General features: G+C 37.4%; 2 protein-coding genes and 1 pseudogene across 2 annotated transcripts; 1 reads left to right on the forward strand and 2 right to left on the reverse strand.

Annotated features, from left to right (window-relative positions):
- Positions 1-402: 402 nt before the first annotated feature.
- On the reverse strand, positions 403-7,581 carry LOC105785106 (shikimate O-hydroxycinnamoyltransferase-like; annotated as a pseudogene).
- A 1,244-nt stretch (positions 7,582-8,825) lies between these two features.
- Positions 8,826-10,766, reverse strand: LOC105778051 (shikimate O-hydroxycinnamoyltransferase). Its single transcript, XM_012601627.2, has 3 exons — positions 10,628-10,766; positions 10,019-10,429; positions 8,826-9,929 (listed from the first exon to the last, which is right to left on the reverse strand). Exons 2-3 carry the CDS (start codon positions 10,427-10,429, stop codon positions 9,030-9,032), a joined length of 1,311 nt encoding a protein of 436 aa, XP_012457081.2. The 5' UTR covers positions 10,628-10,766; the 3' UTR covers positions 8,826-9,029.
- A 4,154-nt stretch (positions 10,767-14,920) lies between these two features.
- On the forward strand, positions 14,921-15,766 carry LOC105775331 (uncharacterized). The gene is made up of 2 exons (XM_012597852.1): positions 14,921-15,412; positions 15,521-15,766. The coding sequence occupies exons 1-2, from the start codon at positions 14,921-14,923 to the stop codon at positions 15,764-15,766; spliced, it is 738 nt and encodes a 245-aa protein (XP_012453306.1).
- Positions 15,767-17,028: the final 1,262 nt, after the last annotated feature.

A 17,028-nucleotide genomic window follows, 5' to 3' on the forward strand; every position in this document is an offset into this window, starting at 1 on the left:
TTTGCAAATATGGGTGGGTTTAAACAAAATTTTAGACCTAAATTTCGAGTTAAGCCGAATTTAAATAAGCATAAAATATGTTAATATCATGCTTAAGCCCAACTCGACTTACATACACATCTATAAGCAATCATAGGCCAAAAATAAATGATTTAATATACTGTAAACAACTGAGGCATACACAATAACCATGTAATGTCGTTATAATAAAATTCTTTAGTAGTTACTTTTTAACTTTGCGATGTATATTTTTCTTGTAGAACTCTTAAATTAACACGGCTTATAGTCATACATCCTCTCCAAAAGATGATTGACATTTGTAAGAAATTGTCATCATCTCAACTTAACTTTCCATAGCACATGCATTAAAAAACCATTTCCAACTTAATCTAGCTTCCAACCTTCAAGGAAAAAGAAATCACCTAACTTCTTAAATTAATCATTAAATGATACTGCATTAATTTCCATTACAATCCGTCAACCACAAAAAAAGTAAAATGCAAATGATCATTCATTACATCCAAGCTTTATGCGCGAGACACCGGTAACATAACATAACTATTAAAACTCATAAGAAGTTTTTCAAAGGCTTTCATGTGAGAGGTCTCTAAACGAGTTGCCAGTGACAAACTCCCATCGTTGACTGGACTTGGTAGTATGTAAATTTTGCCTTCTTGGACGACATTCCCTGGCCCCATATATATGGGACGACCCCATCCGAAATCTGCCTCATCCATAGGCAACCAGTTCCATGGAACAACAACAAGGTTTGGGCACTGAAAAGTATGCGGTCCTCTAACCAAGGTGTTTAAATCAGACACTTTTTCAATGTAATCAATAGCTGATCTTAAATATTCATCATTTATCTGATTTAACCGTTCATAGATCCTCTTTATGGTGTCAGGAAACGATTCGGTTTCGAGATCACTAGCTTGAGCAATTAGTGCAGACGTAAAGATTACATTGCCGAAGTAGCCTGTGGGAGCGGAGGATCCAATCTATATCGACCGTCAACTGGAAAATACAGCTTAGTATCTTGATCAGCTTACACAACGCCATATATGTGCAGCCAAGATGTTGAAGCTGCTATATTTTATACCACCGTTTGCATTTGCAACATTTGCTTTGGCTTTCAGGGTGTTCAATTGATCCGCTGTGAGCTTAAAGGTGGAGACAATGGATGGCTTATGATCATTTGATTGAGATTTTGATGCAGATCTTTAATACCGGAGAAGGGTCATGTTCAACACGGTGGAACTTAGGCGTTGTTGGGTCCTGAGCACAAATAAGAGTTCGATCAATGAATGGTGCAATGGCAGGAGACAAGCCCCGTGAGGAATCAGCCCAACTATTGATGAAATGAAGAGCCGCGGCGCCATCTCCTAAAGTATGTTGAAACCCTACTCCAAGATGAAAGAAACTAGGTAAAATAGAGAAGAATGAAGAACAAATCTGTTTTCAATTTAATTCTTTCTGTTTACTTAGCTCAAATACACAGCCAAATGACTATATTTATAGGAATAGAATAACTCCCTTGCTTAACTACTTAGCTAACAACTCAGCTAACCTTAACTGCCTCTCTAACAGATACTATCACTAACATGCATCCATCTTCTCCACGGAAACAACCCGAAGAAAAGATCTAAACCGAGAAAAATACGAAACAGACAGTGGTTTAGTTAAAACATCAGCAACTTGATCAGACGCAGGAACTTCCCCAACCAAAACAGAACCATCGGCAACCTTCTCACGAACAAAGAATAAGTCTAACTCCACATGTTTAAACTTAGAGTGTAGCACAGGATTAGCAGCAACAGCTACGGCACTGGAACTATCACACCAAATATTGGGCTGAGTAGGTAACTCAATATGTAACTCTTGAAGTAACGAACGTATCCACAACATATCACTAGTGACGGCAGCCAAACTTCGGTATTCCGCTTCGGCCGTAGACCGAGACACCACTTGCTGTTTCTTAGAGGACCATGACACAGGATTGGACCCAAAAAATACACAATATCCCGAAGTAGACCGACGGTCATCAAAATCCAACCCCCAGTTTGCATCCGAAAACCCAACTAAGGACAAAGAATTAGATTGACGAAAAACAATTCCAAAATCAAGAGTACCAGATAGATATCGCAATATCCTCTTAAGAGCAGCCATATGTACTGTGGTCGGACTATGCATGAATTGACAAATCCTGTTCACTGCATATGCAATATCAGGCCTAGTCATGACAACATACTGTAACGCACCAGCCAAACTTCTGTACTCCGTTGGATCAGATAAAGGATCACTGTCACTCTTAGAAATATGTGACGAACTAATCATGGGCATATGAACACTTTTAGCATTAGATAAACCACTCCGATTCAACAAATCCCGGATGTACTTTCTCTGACACAAATGAAGACACTTGGAAGAGGACCGAGTAACCTCAATTCCCAAAAAATAATGCAAATCACCCCATATCTTTCAACGAGAATTCAGCATTTAACAGCGTCACAAACCAGTCAATAAATGACGGTACATCCCCAGTTATGATTATGTCATCAACATATACAAGAACATAGATAGTGCAGTCAGTCTGAACTCGCACAAACAAAGACGCATCTGATTTTGCACCAGCAAACCCAACCATCAGGAGAAATGCTTTCAACTTCTCAAACCAAGCTCTCGGAGCCTGACGCAGAGCATACAAAGCCTTCTTTAACCGACAAACCAAAGGTCTCCCATCAACCCCAAGCTTAACATAACCAGGAGGTTGTTGCATGAACACTTTACCATCAACATCCCCATTCAAGAAGGCATTATTAACATCAACTTGTCGAAGTAACCATCCTTTAGTAACTGCAACTGACAATATAACCCTTATAGTAGCGGGTTTTACTACTGGACTAAATGTTTCTTGAAAATCACAACCTGGAACTTGAGAGCAACCTTTCGCAACCAGACGTGCTTTATACCGTTCTACCGTACCATCTGGGTTTTTCTTAACTTTAAACAGCCATTTGCAACCAATAACTTTATGACCCGATGGTAAAGAGACCAGTTCCCAGGTACCATTGTGAATCAGGGCATCATACTCAGCTTGAGCAGCAGACTGCCACTCAGGGCTCGTAAAAGCCTCCTCAATCGTTGACGGCTCTATAACTTCAACAGCAAGCACTCTAGGTTTAAAAACACCAGCCTTTGACCTAGTAGTCATGGGATGGACATTCACATCAGTTATAGAAATCTCTGGTCCTGTAGGAACGGATGGAATTGAAACAACTGGTGTAGGAGACTGATCACCAGAACATGACGAGCTACTATGAGAGGAATTACTAGGAGAATTAGCATTTGTTGGAACCACATCTACACCACTCTGAGGAATCAAAGTCTCATTCAAAGGCGGTTCATTAGGGAAATTAGCATTTGTTGGAACCACATCTACATCACTCTGAGGAATCAAAGTCTCATTCAAAGTACTTGGGCACACAGAACGAATACCGGAGTTTTGACGACAAGACAAATTATTTTTGAGCACAGAAAAACAGGAAGAAATAGTACTCACCTTCGTAGTAGACCGTAGAGTCGTCGGAGAGAGAAATCGTGACTCATCAAACTCAACATGACGAGATACAATGATTCGACCATCAGGTAAAAGGCATTGGTAACCCTTATGGCAAGAACTATAACCTAAAAACGTGCACGGTTGAGATCGAAAATCTAGCTTATGGCGCTGAAACGGGCGCAAATACGGGTAGCAACAACATCCAAAAACACGTAAATGATCATAGGTAGGGTCACGCCCATACAAGGCTTTATATAGAGTCTTACCATCCAGCACTGGTGTGGGAAGACGATTTATTAAATGAACTGCACAAGCAAAGGCATATGACCAGAATTCCATTGAAAGTCCCGCCTGAGCTAAAAGAGTGAGCCCCATTTCTACTATATGTCGATGCTTACGCTCCGCAACTCCATTTTGTTCAGACGTATGAGGACAGGTGACTCGATGAATAATACCGTGAGACGCCAAAACCGAAGCAAACGCTCGATATTCCCCACCCCAGTCGCTCTGAAATTGTTTGATGGTCCTTCCAAATTGATTCTGAACTAATTTCTGAAACTGAATGAAGCAAGTCACCGCTTGAGACTTCTGCCGTATTAAGTATACCCAAGTGAACCTAGAACACATATCAACAAACGATACATAATACCAATTTGAACCAGAAGCAACTGAGGCAGGTCCCCATACATCCGAAACAACCAACAAAAATGGATCAGCATAATCAGTAGTAGAATCCAAAAATGGCAATTTATGAAACTTTCCCTTTTTACAAGCAGTACAAACATCACTCATAGCAACTTTATTCATAGCAATTTTATTGAATTTGAATTGACATTGATCAAGAACATTCTTAACAACATTTAACGATGGATAACCAAGACGTTTATGCCATAACGAACACAACTCACTGTCAGCAGTCGTAGTTGGAATTTCAACTTGAGCAGTAGATGAATGAAACGTAACAGGAACAGACGCATCTGATATGGAAAACTAATATAGCCCATTATGTATACGGCCCGTCAGCAAAATCTTCTGTGTCACGCTGTCTTTTATCACACAATAGGTGGGGTGAAACTCAAAGAAAACATCATTATCAGTTGCAAATTATGATACGGACAATAAATTCTTCCTAATAGCCGGAACACATAAAACATTAGACAACTGAAGTACTCTAGATTGTGTAGACAAAACACCTTGACCAATAGACGATATCATAGCAGGTGTACCATCACCCATTAAAAGAGACGACGTACCTGAATATGGAACAGCATCACGGAGTGCCGAATCATCTTGACACACATGATTACTAGCACCCGAATCAGGATACCATGACGTTGTGCGAGCTTGTCCAGGAATTGGAGAGTCAGAATCATCCCCACTAACCCCACACTGTGCAGAGTTAATATGCGAACCTGAGATAGAGGGATCAGAATAATCAGAAGCATGGAAATCTCTCAATCTAGGAAGTCCAAAACACGGATTCGACGCGGAGAAAACACGAGCTCGTGGTTTAGTCCGCCACGAAACACCAAGACCATCAACCAGTTTAGACGAACCAAGCTACACATTATTCGAAACAGGGTTAGCATCCAATAACGAGTCATTTATCCCAGTATTACCATTAGGACGAACCCCATTACGCGGCCCAAAATTTCCAGTAGCGGCACCATGAGTTTCTCCACCATTCGGGCCAATAGTATGTGGCCTAAACTCATGATTTTCAACAACAGGCCTAAGCCAACCACCATTCGGGCCAATAGTATGTGGCCTATACTCATGATTTTCAACAATAGGCCTGGGCCCACCACCTATTTGTCCTGCATAAGGCGCACTAAAATTATATCCATCAGCAAAACAATTTTGACCAATTTCAAAACTATTTTGACCATAACCATAGTAATTTTGACCAGACGCCATATTATTTTGACTAGGGCCACCAGGTTAACCAAAGTTTGAGACTCTTGGCCTTGTATTCGGTGAATAAGACCAGCCACGATCCCCAGACGCACCAAAATTTTGCATTGAAGACTGAACCAGAGAAGCATCGTCACGGCGGTATCGATAGTAACAGCGCTGGGCCACGTGACCGAATCGGGAGCAGATCTGACACTGGAGACGCGGCCTGAAATTCCTACCACGGCCACGGGCATTCGAACGACCCCCACGCGCAGAACCATCTGAGGCCGGCAAAGACGATTCTTCCACCATATTTGCACTGTACAAAGCTTCCTGATCCAGCGGAATATGACGAGTTTCACACTCAATGAGAGCGTCCACCAGACGCTGAAACGGTAGGGGAGTCGGTGACAACGAAGCGGAGGACACCACGCCTTCAAACTCGAACGGAAGACCCGCAAGCATGACCGCTGTCCGCTCTGCCACAGATACAGATGTTCCAGACGCTTCTAGATGTGCACACAGACTCTTTAGCTTGGCAACATACTCCCAGATCGACAAACTCCCTTTCTTGAGGGAGTGAAGTTCATGACGCAACCTTTCTTGCCGTAGATCCGTATCAGCGGCGAACATCGCCAACGCCGTAGTCCACACCTCGGATGCCAATTGCACATCCATAAAAGAGGATATAATGGTCAACCTTATCGTAGAAAGAAGCCACGAAGTAATAAGATTGTCCTGCTGAGTAAAGACAGAGGCCGCCGGATTAAGTACAAGAGCACCGTCCGATGCTTGTACAAATCTCGGCGGCGCAGACCCAGACCCATCCAGAAAACCAAACAGATTATATCCATTCACAATAAATCTAACCTGTTGTTTCCACTGAAGAAACGTCCCTTCGTCAAGCTTCACAACCTCATGCCGTGGAAACGAGTTCACCACCCGATCAGCAGTGAAGACTGAGCCATTCAATTCAACGGAGTCGGAGGCAGCAGAATTTGTCGTGGCCATTACTAAGAACGCCTAGCGACTGATACCATGAAAGAAACTAGGTAAAATAGAGAAGAATGAAGAACAAATCTGTTTTCAATTTAATTCTTTCTGTTTACTTAGCTCAAATACACAGCCAAATGACTATATTTATAGGAATAGAATAACTCCCTTGCTTAACTACTTAGCTAACAACTCAGCTAACCTTAACTGCCTCTCTAACAGATACTATCACTAACACAAGACAAACTCCACCGCATTTGAACTTAGTTACCTGGTAAAATATACACAAAATAAATCAACTATTATTATATAACTTTTTATATTTCATATCGTTTTTCCGATGAAATGCTTGCATATTACCTGCAATACAAGAAGTGGATAAGAATATATTCCTCCAGCATAGTCGACTTTAGGGACTAAACGAAAAACTTGAGAGTTCTCAGTAAAATCACCAATCAAATGTTCCATAATTGAAGTAGTTTCAGCTTCAACGAATAAAACTCCTTCAGCGTTGCATATTATCTCAAGTCTTCCATTTTCATCATACCCCAACCTTCCAGCAATAGGGTAAAACGGGACAAGAATCTTGCTCAAAGCCTCTTTAAGCCTGCAAGTATCAAAGAAATCAGAAGAACCATTTGGCTTATAATAGTATATAGTAGGGAGGTGGTATCTTGTCATCACTATATCTAAATTGGAGTTCCATAGACTTCTTTTAGGAGTGTCTTCAGCTGGACGAACAATAGTAGACTCCTTTATAGTAATCTCCATCTATAAATTAGATAACAAACTCCTTTGTCAGTCACATCATCAAATGAATGGGATGAAAAGGAAGGTTTTGATATGAATGAAAATGAGGTAAGAACATGTATAAACTTCTACTTCTACTGAATGGTGAAAATAGTGATATTTCTAATTAATAAAATGGAATGAAATTATGATAGATGAAAAAGAAAGATTAGAATATTCATACCATGAAATAGTGTAAACAAGTGTTAGAAGAACAACGGTGTGAAGGGGGCGAAGGGAGACTTGAGCAGTCCCTGGTGAAGCCTTCGCGCTTAATGAAGTAGATCAAAATCACAGTGTCTTGGTACGCATCTAAGTGCCAGCTGGTCTCCATAAAAAAACAAAAGAACTTTTATATTTGACCCTTCTATTTTTCTAGAATTTTATAAATACAAAATTATCACTTTTATTTATGTAAAGTTTATAAATTTGATAACATTATTAACTATATATAATTTTTGAGAAAAGATTGTATAAAACATAATCATCATATCATCTTATATTTCTTATCAATTATTTAATATTATTTCAACATCATTTTTTATGTACGATAATTTTGTCAATACTTTTATTTAATGCTCATAATAAGAAAAATAAAAACTATTGCAATATTTAATACAAATCTTAAATTACTGCTGTACATAATCACATCCCCATCCACTCGTTAATCTCCCCTAAAGGATTTAGTCATTTATGCTATTCATAATCTCAATTCCAATTAAATAAATCATCTGAAAAATACGATTGATTCAAAAGAGAAAAGAAATTTGAATAATCATTGATTTGATATCGAATGAGGAACGGAGTAGCAAATTGATTGATTAGAATAAATAATTAAATCAAATGCAAAAGAAAATAAATTGAAATACTTTAATAATATAAATTAGGTCTTCAACACGTCCTAGGTCTTCGTATAAGTTAGATTGCGTGGACGAAAATAACCCGACATACTTGGGTAGGAAGTTGACGACCTATGTCGTGCCACACCATGTTTATGGCGCTACACGGCACACAATTTCTGCCTTGTGTCGCTCGTTTTGTGCTTTGACATACTGGGAAGCTTGTGCATTACTCGTCCTTTGTTTCCATGTCAATTGGGCCCGTAAATCTTCATCCTACACACTTAATTAAACATATTAGCAGTACGTAAGGCTTGTGTCAGTCTAGTGAGTCACAACACTTATAAAATGTGTTAAAAACATTTATTTTACTAATATTTAATCCTAAGGTTTAAATACTGAAAACGTAATATAAATTACTAAATTGCATAGAAACAAGATCCTTAAATGCATAATTGACCCGAATTAACTACTACATTTGACGACAAGTCAATTATCATATTAAATTTGCTCTATTTTCTAAAATGAATGTAGCAATATAAATCAATTAACTTGAAATATATATAATCAATATGATTTTTCAATTTACAAAATCGGAGCATACGCAATAACCTTGTAACCTTGTAGTACTCTTAGTTCTTAAATTAACACGGCTTAGTCATACATCCTCCCCAAAAGATGATTAACATTTGTAAGAAATTGTTATCATTTCAACTTTCCATAGCAAATGCATTAAAAACTCATTTCCATTATTTACCCAAAAAAGTAATTTCCATTAAGAAATGCAACTTAATCTAGCATCCAACATTCAAAGAAAAAGGAAATCACCAAACTTCCTAACGCAATCATTAAATGATCCATCCTCTAGATCAACTGCTGCAATAACTTCCATTATAATCCGTTAACCACAAAAAAAAAAAAAAAAATTGCGCGACACACCGGTAACATAACTATTAAAACTCATAAATAAGTTTTTCAAAAACTTTCATGTGAGGGATCTCTAAACGAGCTGCCAGTGTCAAACTCCCATCGTTAGTTGGACTTGGTAGTATGTAAATTTTGCCTTCTTGGACGACATTCCCTGGCCCCATATATATGGGACAACCCCATCCGAAATCTGCCTCATATATAGGCAACCAGTTCCATGGAACAACAACAAGGTTTGGGCATCGAAAAGTATGCGGTCCTCTAACCAAGGTGTTTAAATCAGGCACTTTTTCAATGTAATCAATAGCTGATCTTAAATATTCATCATTTATCTGATTTAATCGTTCATGGATCCTCTTTATGGTGTCAGTAAATGATTCGGTTTCGAGATCACCAGCTTGAGCAATTAGTGCAGTCGTAAAGATTACATTGCCGAAGTAGCCTGGTGGGAGCGGAGGATCCAATCTATATCGACCGTCAACTGGAAAATACAGCTTGGTATCTTGATCAGCTGGAAGACCCCTTGCTTTACTTACACAGCGCCATATATGTGCAGCCAAGATGTTGAAGCTGCTATATTTTACACCACCGTTTGCATTTGCAACTTTTGCTTTGGCTTTCAGGGTATTCAATTGATCAGCTGTGAGCTCTAAGGTGGAGACAATGGATGGCTTATGATCATCTGATTGAGATTTTGATGCAGACATCAATGCCGGTGAAGGGTCATATTCAACATGGTGGAGCTTAGGCGTTGGTGGGTCCCGAGCACGAAGAAGAGTTCGATCAATGAATGGTGCAATGGCAGGCGTCAAGCCCCGTGAAGTGTCAGCCCAACTATTGATGAAATGAAGAGCCGCTGCGCCATCTCCTAAAGTATGTTGAATCCCTACTCCAAGACAAACTCCACCGCATTTGAACTTAGTTACCTGGTAAAATACACACACAATAAATAAACTATTATTATATAATCCTTTATATTTTATATCCTTTTTTCGGTGAAATGTTTGCGGATTACCTGCAATACAATAAGTGGATAGGAAGATATTCCTTCAGAATAGTCGACTTTAGGGACTAAACTTAAAACTTGATGGTTCTCGGTAAAATCACCAATCAAATGTTCCATGACTGAAGTAGTTTCAGCTTCAACGAATAAAACTCCTTCACCGTTGCATATTATCTCAAGTCTTCCATTTTCATCATACCCCAACCTTCCAGCAATAGGGTAAAATGGGACAAGAATCTTGCTCAAAGCTTCTTTAAGCCTTCCAGTATCAAAGAAATCAGAAGAACCATTTGGCTTGTAATAGTATACAGTAGGGATGTGGTATCTTGTCATCACTATATCTAAATTGGAGTTCCATAGACTTCGTTTGGGAGTGTCTTCAGCTGGACGAACAATAGCAGACTCCTTTATAGTAATCTCCATCTATAAATTAGATAACAAACTCCTTTGTCAGTCGCATCTTGAAATGAATGAGATGAAAAGGCAGGTTTTGATATCATTAAAATGAGATAAGAACATGTATGAACTTCTACTTCTACTGAATGTTTGAAAGAGAGAAAATAGTGATTTTTCTAATTAAAAAAATGGAATGATGAAAGAGAAAGATTGGAATATTCATACCTTGAAATCGTGTTAGAAGAACAAGGGTTGTAAAGGGAGACTTGAGCAGTCCCTGGTGAAGCCTTTGCGCTTAATTTATAGATCCAAATTTAATGAATTAGACCAAAATCACATTGTCAAGTGCCAGCTGGTCGCCATCCCTCAATTCTATACCTTGCGTACTTATTACAATAAAAAGAACAGGTGAACTTTTATATTTGGCCCTTCTATTTTTCTAGAATTTTTAAGGTACAAAATTATCAATTTTATTTTTGTAAAATTTATAAATTTGATAACATCTTTTTAAAACAATATCCAAAATTACCTATAGTCCATCTTCAACCATTAATTTAGAGGATAATGTATTTCAACATACTCAAACCCACATCCTCCTACACTAGCAACAATACCAATACTAATACTAATACTAATTGAATTAAAACTCAATCGATAAATTTATAACAATTTTAACTATACATCATTTTTTAATATAATATAATTTTGCCAATACTTTTGCTTAATTCTCATAATGAGAAAAATGAAAACTATTGCAATATTTAATACAAATCTAAAATTACTGATGTATATAATATTATGTTTCTCATTAAAAACGTGTTATCTGTGTAACAGAGTATTTCTATTTTTTTGATAATGACCGACACTTTTTCTCTCTGTGAGGGTGATGGGACGAGATCAGTCCACCAAGAAAGAGAAAGACGGTATTGACGATAGCCTGGTGGTCCAAATAATCAGATATCATGGAAAGAAAATTGATTGGGTAAAGGACCTGTGGGATCCAACAGTGGGACCGCCGTTGCTGGAAAATGATTAAAGGTTAATGATGAGTTCATTGAAAATCAAACTTTCTTTTATTTATGCTTTTACTTTTTCTTTTTCAAGTTTATTGTTTTCTTTTAAATTATATTTATAAAAAAAATGTTTGGTCTGAATAAATTAGATGTAAATGTCGATTTTTTAATTAGGTTTTTATGTCGTTTTTTAATTTAGAGAATTTGGTTGCTTTTAGGAGAGAGAAGGGAAAAGCGCGTCTAGCTGGGCACGCTTTTTATAGCTAGCCACGCTTTCCTTTTAAAAAAGCGAAAGCTTGTCCAATTGCACACGCTTTTTCTTTCTCTCTTCTAGGGTTATGGTTTTAAATTTTTAAGGTTAGGATTTTTAATTTTTAGGGGTAGTGTTATGGGTTTAAATATTTTAAAGTTTAGGATTTTTTAAATTGGTTTAGGGTTATTGACTGAAACCTCAAAAGTTCCTAGGTAGATTTGAGGGGTCAAGGATGTATTAACGTGTCTCAGAACACATACATTTCATATGTCATGGCGGGATAAGGCCATCATCTAAGAAAATAATCCTGGGGAAATCAGGTTTCGGGGTGACAGTACTTGATACGATTAGGGGTCGAAAGTCTAGGTGGGGGTCCTAGTTGACGGCCGTGATGCGGTCATGAGTTCGGGTATAACTGGGGGCCAGGTAACGGTCATTATGCGGTCAAGAGTTCAAGCTTTTTGGATACCCACAAATGATGTCTTATATGTAACATACATAAGATTGATACCATAATTATAGGAAAAACTCTGGGGATTTCCGGTATAATCAACGTAATTTTTTCTTTATTTCCAAGCAGTCGGTATCTTTAACCTTTCATTCTTATCTGAAGGTTGACATTGAAGTGGAAACAAGAAGGCTCTTAGGTGGAGAACGGATGTTTCGGCATAGTAGAGGCTAAACTCGGGTTGGAGTTACAGCGATTGTAGTTATTAACGGGTTGTTTAATAACAACAATCATCGTCATCCTAAAAGGAGCATCACCTTTACTACACCCCAACAGTCATTCCCCTCCTAAGAGTCTTCTTGCATCCACGACGGTGCCAGCCTTCGAATAAGAATGAAGTTTGAGGTACCGGGTGCCTGGAAATGAAGAAAAAAATTACGCCGATTATAGCAGGAAATCCTAGAGCTTTTCTGTATGATTATGACTTCAAACTTCTGTATGGTATTTATAAGGAAACATTTTCAGGTATTCGAAAAACTTGAGCTCGTGGCCGCGTAACGACTGCCAACTAGATCCCCCGTTATATCTCGCTCCATGATCGCGTAATAGCTGTCTATTGTGTCATTTCCCAAAAAGCGGGTTAGTAGAAATTGAATTAATGAACTGGGAGTGGTCACGTCTGAAATATTTTTAGACGACCTTGGCATATTTGTTAATAGATAAGTATCAAGTATAATGATTAAGTAGTAGTAGAGCTGTCCTTAATGATCTGAGTTCGAGTCCCTTCCCTATCATTAATTTCTATTTGGTGCAAATTTGCTTCAAATCTTAGTAAATGTCACACCCTGTTTTTAAAAAAATTGTTGTAGAAGGGTAAACAAGGAAGTAAATTGGCTTTTTTTATGAAAATAACCCCAAAAAATTAATTAATTACTTAAATAACCTATTTTTTTTATAAAATACGAAAATAACCAAAAATCTATAGTAGAAGTTGGTGGAGCCAAAGTATTTGGCGCCACCAACATGCCACGTCAGCAATTTACATTAAAAAATCATTTTTTGGCGGAGTCATGTAAAATGGTGTCACTTGTATAAATACTAGGGCAATATTATAATTTTTAAAAGTATAGAGGGGGTTTAAACAATTTTACATTTTTTTGGCGGAGTCAAATAAATTGGCGCCACTAAATTCCAAGAGTGTATAGCCTGTCTCCTACTTCCCTATTGAAATAGGTAAAGGTTAATTTTTTTTTCATTCATTTTTAATTTCATTTTTCTTTTTCAGCTTTTTATTTATTTACTTTTTAAGTTTTTTCTTTATTTCTTTATTTTTTATAAAATTTTAAATGTATATTTGAAAAGTTTTATAATATTATTTTTAAAATTTTAAAATTATTTTTAAAATTTAAATATTATTTTAAAATTTTAAATATATTTTTAATAAATAAAACATTTAAATATTTTAAAGATATGACCTTTCAAATTTATTATTTGTTTTATAATATTTTAAATGTATATTTTAAATATTTTTAATTTGTTTTTTATTTTTAAATATTTTAATTTTTTAAAATATATTTAAAGATATGGCTTTTCAAATTTATTATTTGTTTTATAATATTTTAAACATATATTTTAAATATTTTTAATTTTAAATATAATTTTATAAATTATTAATTTTAAATTATTTTTAAAGATACTAAAATATTTTTAAAATTATATTTAAAATTTTAAAATTAATATTTTATTTAGTGGAGCCATTCCACCTTATTACAAGTATATATTTTTAATACTTTTAATATAAAAATTTAATATTTAATATTTTATATGGCTCCACCTCTTGGTTCTCTAGCATATATAGAATGGTGAAATTGTTGTGTTTAGTAGGAGAGTTCAAAAATTCTATTGAAGATGAATAATGATGTGTTTTTTGTGTACGTTCTTTTTTATGGTGAAATTGTAGAAGGTGATGTTGGTTGTGTATTTCAAGGTCGGCAAAAAGTAGGTTTGCGATTAAAAAAAAAGTGAAGCTAGCAGAAATGAAAAGGAAGATCAGTGCAAAAATAGCAATCCGTTGTGGAAGGGCGATGTCCAGATTATTTTACAAGTTTCCAATCTTTACAGATCCATTCAAATTTTGTGAGATGCAACTGTTAGATGATGATAACTTGGACACTATGATAGAAATATGGTGGTCGACTGGTAGTGAGAACCCCCAACCAGTTGAGTTATTTGCTGAGTTAGCAGACTTGGAGCCTGTTGAGAATGTTAGTCCAATAAGTCAACATTGCGAATTTGACTTTGATCTTAATGTCGGATGGACAAACCAGTATGAATGTGAAGGGACATCGCAAATACTTGGAAATCCAAATTATTGTGGGAGTTCGTATAACAACCCTACCCCCTGTTCCTGTCTACAAATACCTCCGAAGGTGATAATAAGCACAGAGGTAGATGTCGGAGAAATGACCAATAATGGTGAAGATTTTGATTAGGACGTTAAAGATTTTAGTGACCCTGATGATGATGAGGTTCCGGACGATATTGATGATGAAGGCTCGGAGGAGGTTGAAGATGTTCATGGCCTTTCATTTAGTAACCCAAGTCGTGGCATTGTTTTACAAAATGAACCTGGGGGCGACATGTTGATCGTAGATCCAGATGCTGCGCATGCATCTGAGTTCCCTGATTAGGCCGATATAGTACATGCTCATAGATTGGTGTCAAATTCACAGTTCGAGGAGTTGTTCGTTGGGCAACAGTTCGAGAACAAGGCGGATTGTGTGTTTTCCATCAAACAGTACAACATGAAGTTGTCGATTGATTACAAGGTCGCCAAGTCTACACCGACATTATATGTTGGGGAATATTGGAGAGCCAGCGATGGGTGTGGTTGGCGGGTTCGGGCTGCATTTATACAGAGGACTCAACAGTGGCAAATACGAAAATTAGAAGGGCGTCATACATGTACTGTCACACATATGTCTCAAGACCACCGGAAATTGGATGCCAAAAGTATTTGCAACTGCATCATGCCACTAGTGAAAGATAACCCAATCATTCCTGTGTCGACATTGATTGCAGACATACAAGCTCGATTCCAATACAGAGTGTCGTACAGGAAAGCGTGGTGGGCAAAACAAATGGCCATGCAACAATTGTATGGCAACTGGGATGAGGCCTACAATGAACTTCAGGGTTGGATTTCAGCGATGGTGGAGTACATCCCAGGAACTGTCGTGGAGTTGCAAATGTTACCTTATAGAGGCCCGAATGGACAATTGGAACTAGGAAGAAGAGTTTTCTGTCGACTATTCTAGACTATCGATCCATGTGTTAGAGCCTTCTCCCACTATAAATCGCTAGTGCAAGTTGATGGAACATGGCTTTATGGAAAATACACGCAGATACTTCTGATTGCGGTTGCACAAGATGGTAACAAAAAAGTACTACCGATCGCTTTCGCCATCGTGGAGTCAGAGAACTTCGAATCATGGGCATATTTCATTCAAAACTTACGGAGGCATGTTCCTAGACAAAACAACATTTGCATTATCTTCGATAGATTGAAGGGTCTTGTTTCGGGGGGTTCCGTTTATTGTATTTATCACATCACTGTCAACTTTCACATTAAGTACAAGAACAAAGACTAGTGCAAACGAATCGTGAATATAGGTAAAAATATCATATTTAAATTCGTATTTGTAAATATTTCAAGTCTATTTCCTAATTGGGATGGTAACGCGTTTTTATCGGAATACATACGTAGGATATGAGCTGGAAGCACACCGATTCAGACATAAATTGATGAGGTTAGAGACTAATATAGCGAGGTCCAAACCTTCTCTCCGACAGTGGTTGGGTAGCATGTAGCCGTGGCAATGGGTTTAATATTTTGACGAGGGATACTGATATGGTCATATGACAAATAACCTTGTTGAGGCCGTTAACTCCATCCTGAGGCGTATGCGTCACTTGCCAATTTCAGTGATTTTTCCAGCCACATTTTACAGGCTAGGACCTTAATGCCAAAAATGGGGTTGAAATAAGCAAAACAGTTGGAGGTAGGACACATGTACGTCAAAAAAATCAGGGATGCCATGAGAGAGAACGCTTAAAAGGCTAGGTCGATGAATGTAGAACTATATTCTTGAAACTTAGAAACTTTTTGAGTGACAGAGTACATTGGTTGTCGATTAGGGATCCCTCTACGGTCTTACGGAGTTGATCTTTGAAACAAGCGGTACGAGTGTAGGATGTTCCAAACACTACGGTACTCGTATGCGCATGTGGTTGCAGCGTGTGCTACCTACAGTTTGAATGTTGAACAACATATCAATGATGTATACACACTTGAATGTATGTTACGTATTTAGGGTAACGAGTTCCTCGTACTAAGGGATATATCGACATGGGAAGTGCAATCGCCTGTGTTCGAGATGTTGCTAGATTAATCACTATGTAAGAGAGTCAAAGGTCAATCGACAACAATGAGGATTCGGAATGATATGGATATAAGAGAATAGATTGATCCAAAGCTTTGCACCATATGTAGAACAGTTGGCCACAATCAGAGCAAATGTCCCCATGGAAATGTCTACACTGGTCAATCTTCACGGTTTGAAAGAAATTAAGTGTTGTATCCGATTTTTGCATTTTATGGTCTTTTGGAAATAAAGTTTGTATTGTTTAGTGTTAAGCTTTTATTTAAAATTAACAGTTGCAAATTTTAATACTTTAAAATATATTAAAATTATAAACCAATACAAAAAATATTACCTAACACTGGAAATTTACATAACTCAAAATTGGAAAGAATCGGGAGTGGTATCATCGTTCGGGGTATAACAGTTTACGGGCCTTCGTTGACGGGGTAGACGTTGGGGGTGTACTATACACATCAGGAGGATCGGCA

The sequence above is a fragment of the Gossypium raimondii genome, chromosome 10 (assembly GCF_025698545.1).
Source record: "Gossypium raimondii isolate GPD5lz chromosome 10, ASM2569854v1, whole genome shotgun sequence".
Classification (NCBI taxonomy): Eukaryota; Viridiplantae; Streptophyta; class Magnoliopsida; order Malvales; family Malvaceae; genus Gossypium; species Gossypium raimondii.

What these genes read in the sequence shown, in the direction of transcription:
- LOC105775331 (XM_012597852.1), top strand. Translation starts at nt 14,921, where the DNA reads ATGAAGTTGTCGATTGATTACAAGGTCGCCAAGTCTACACCGACATTA. An exon ending in AATTGGAACTAGGAAGAAGA is followed by an intron (nt 15,413 to 15,520) that starts GTTTTCTGTCGA and finishes AAATACACGCAG; the next exon opens with ATACTTCTGATTGCGGTTGC.
- LOC105778051 (XM_012601627.2), bottom strand. Translation starts at nt 10,429, where the DNA reads ATGGAGATTACTATAAAGGAGTCTGCTATTGTTCGTCCAGCTGAAGAC. An exon ending in ATCCACTTATTGTATTGCAG is followed by an intron (nt 9,930 to 10,018) that starts GTAATCCGCAAA and finishes GTATTTTACCAG; the next exon opens with GTAACTAAGTTCAAATGCGG.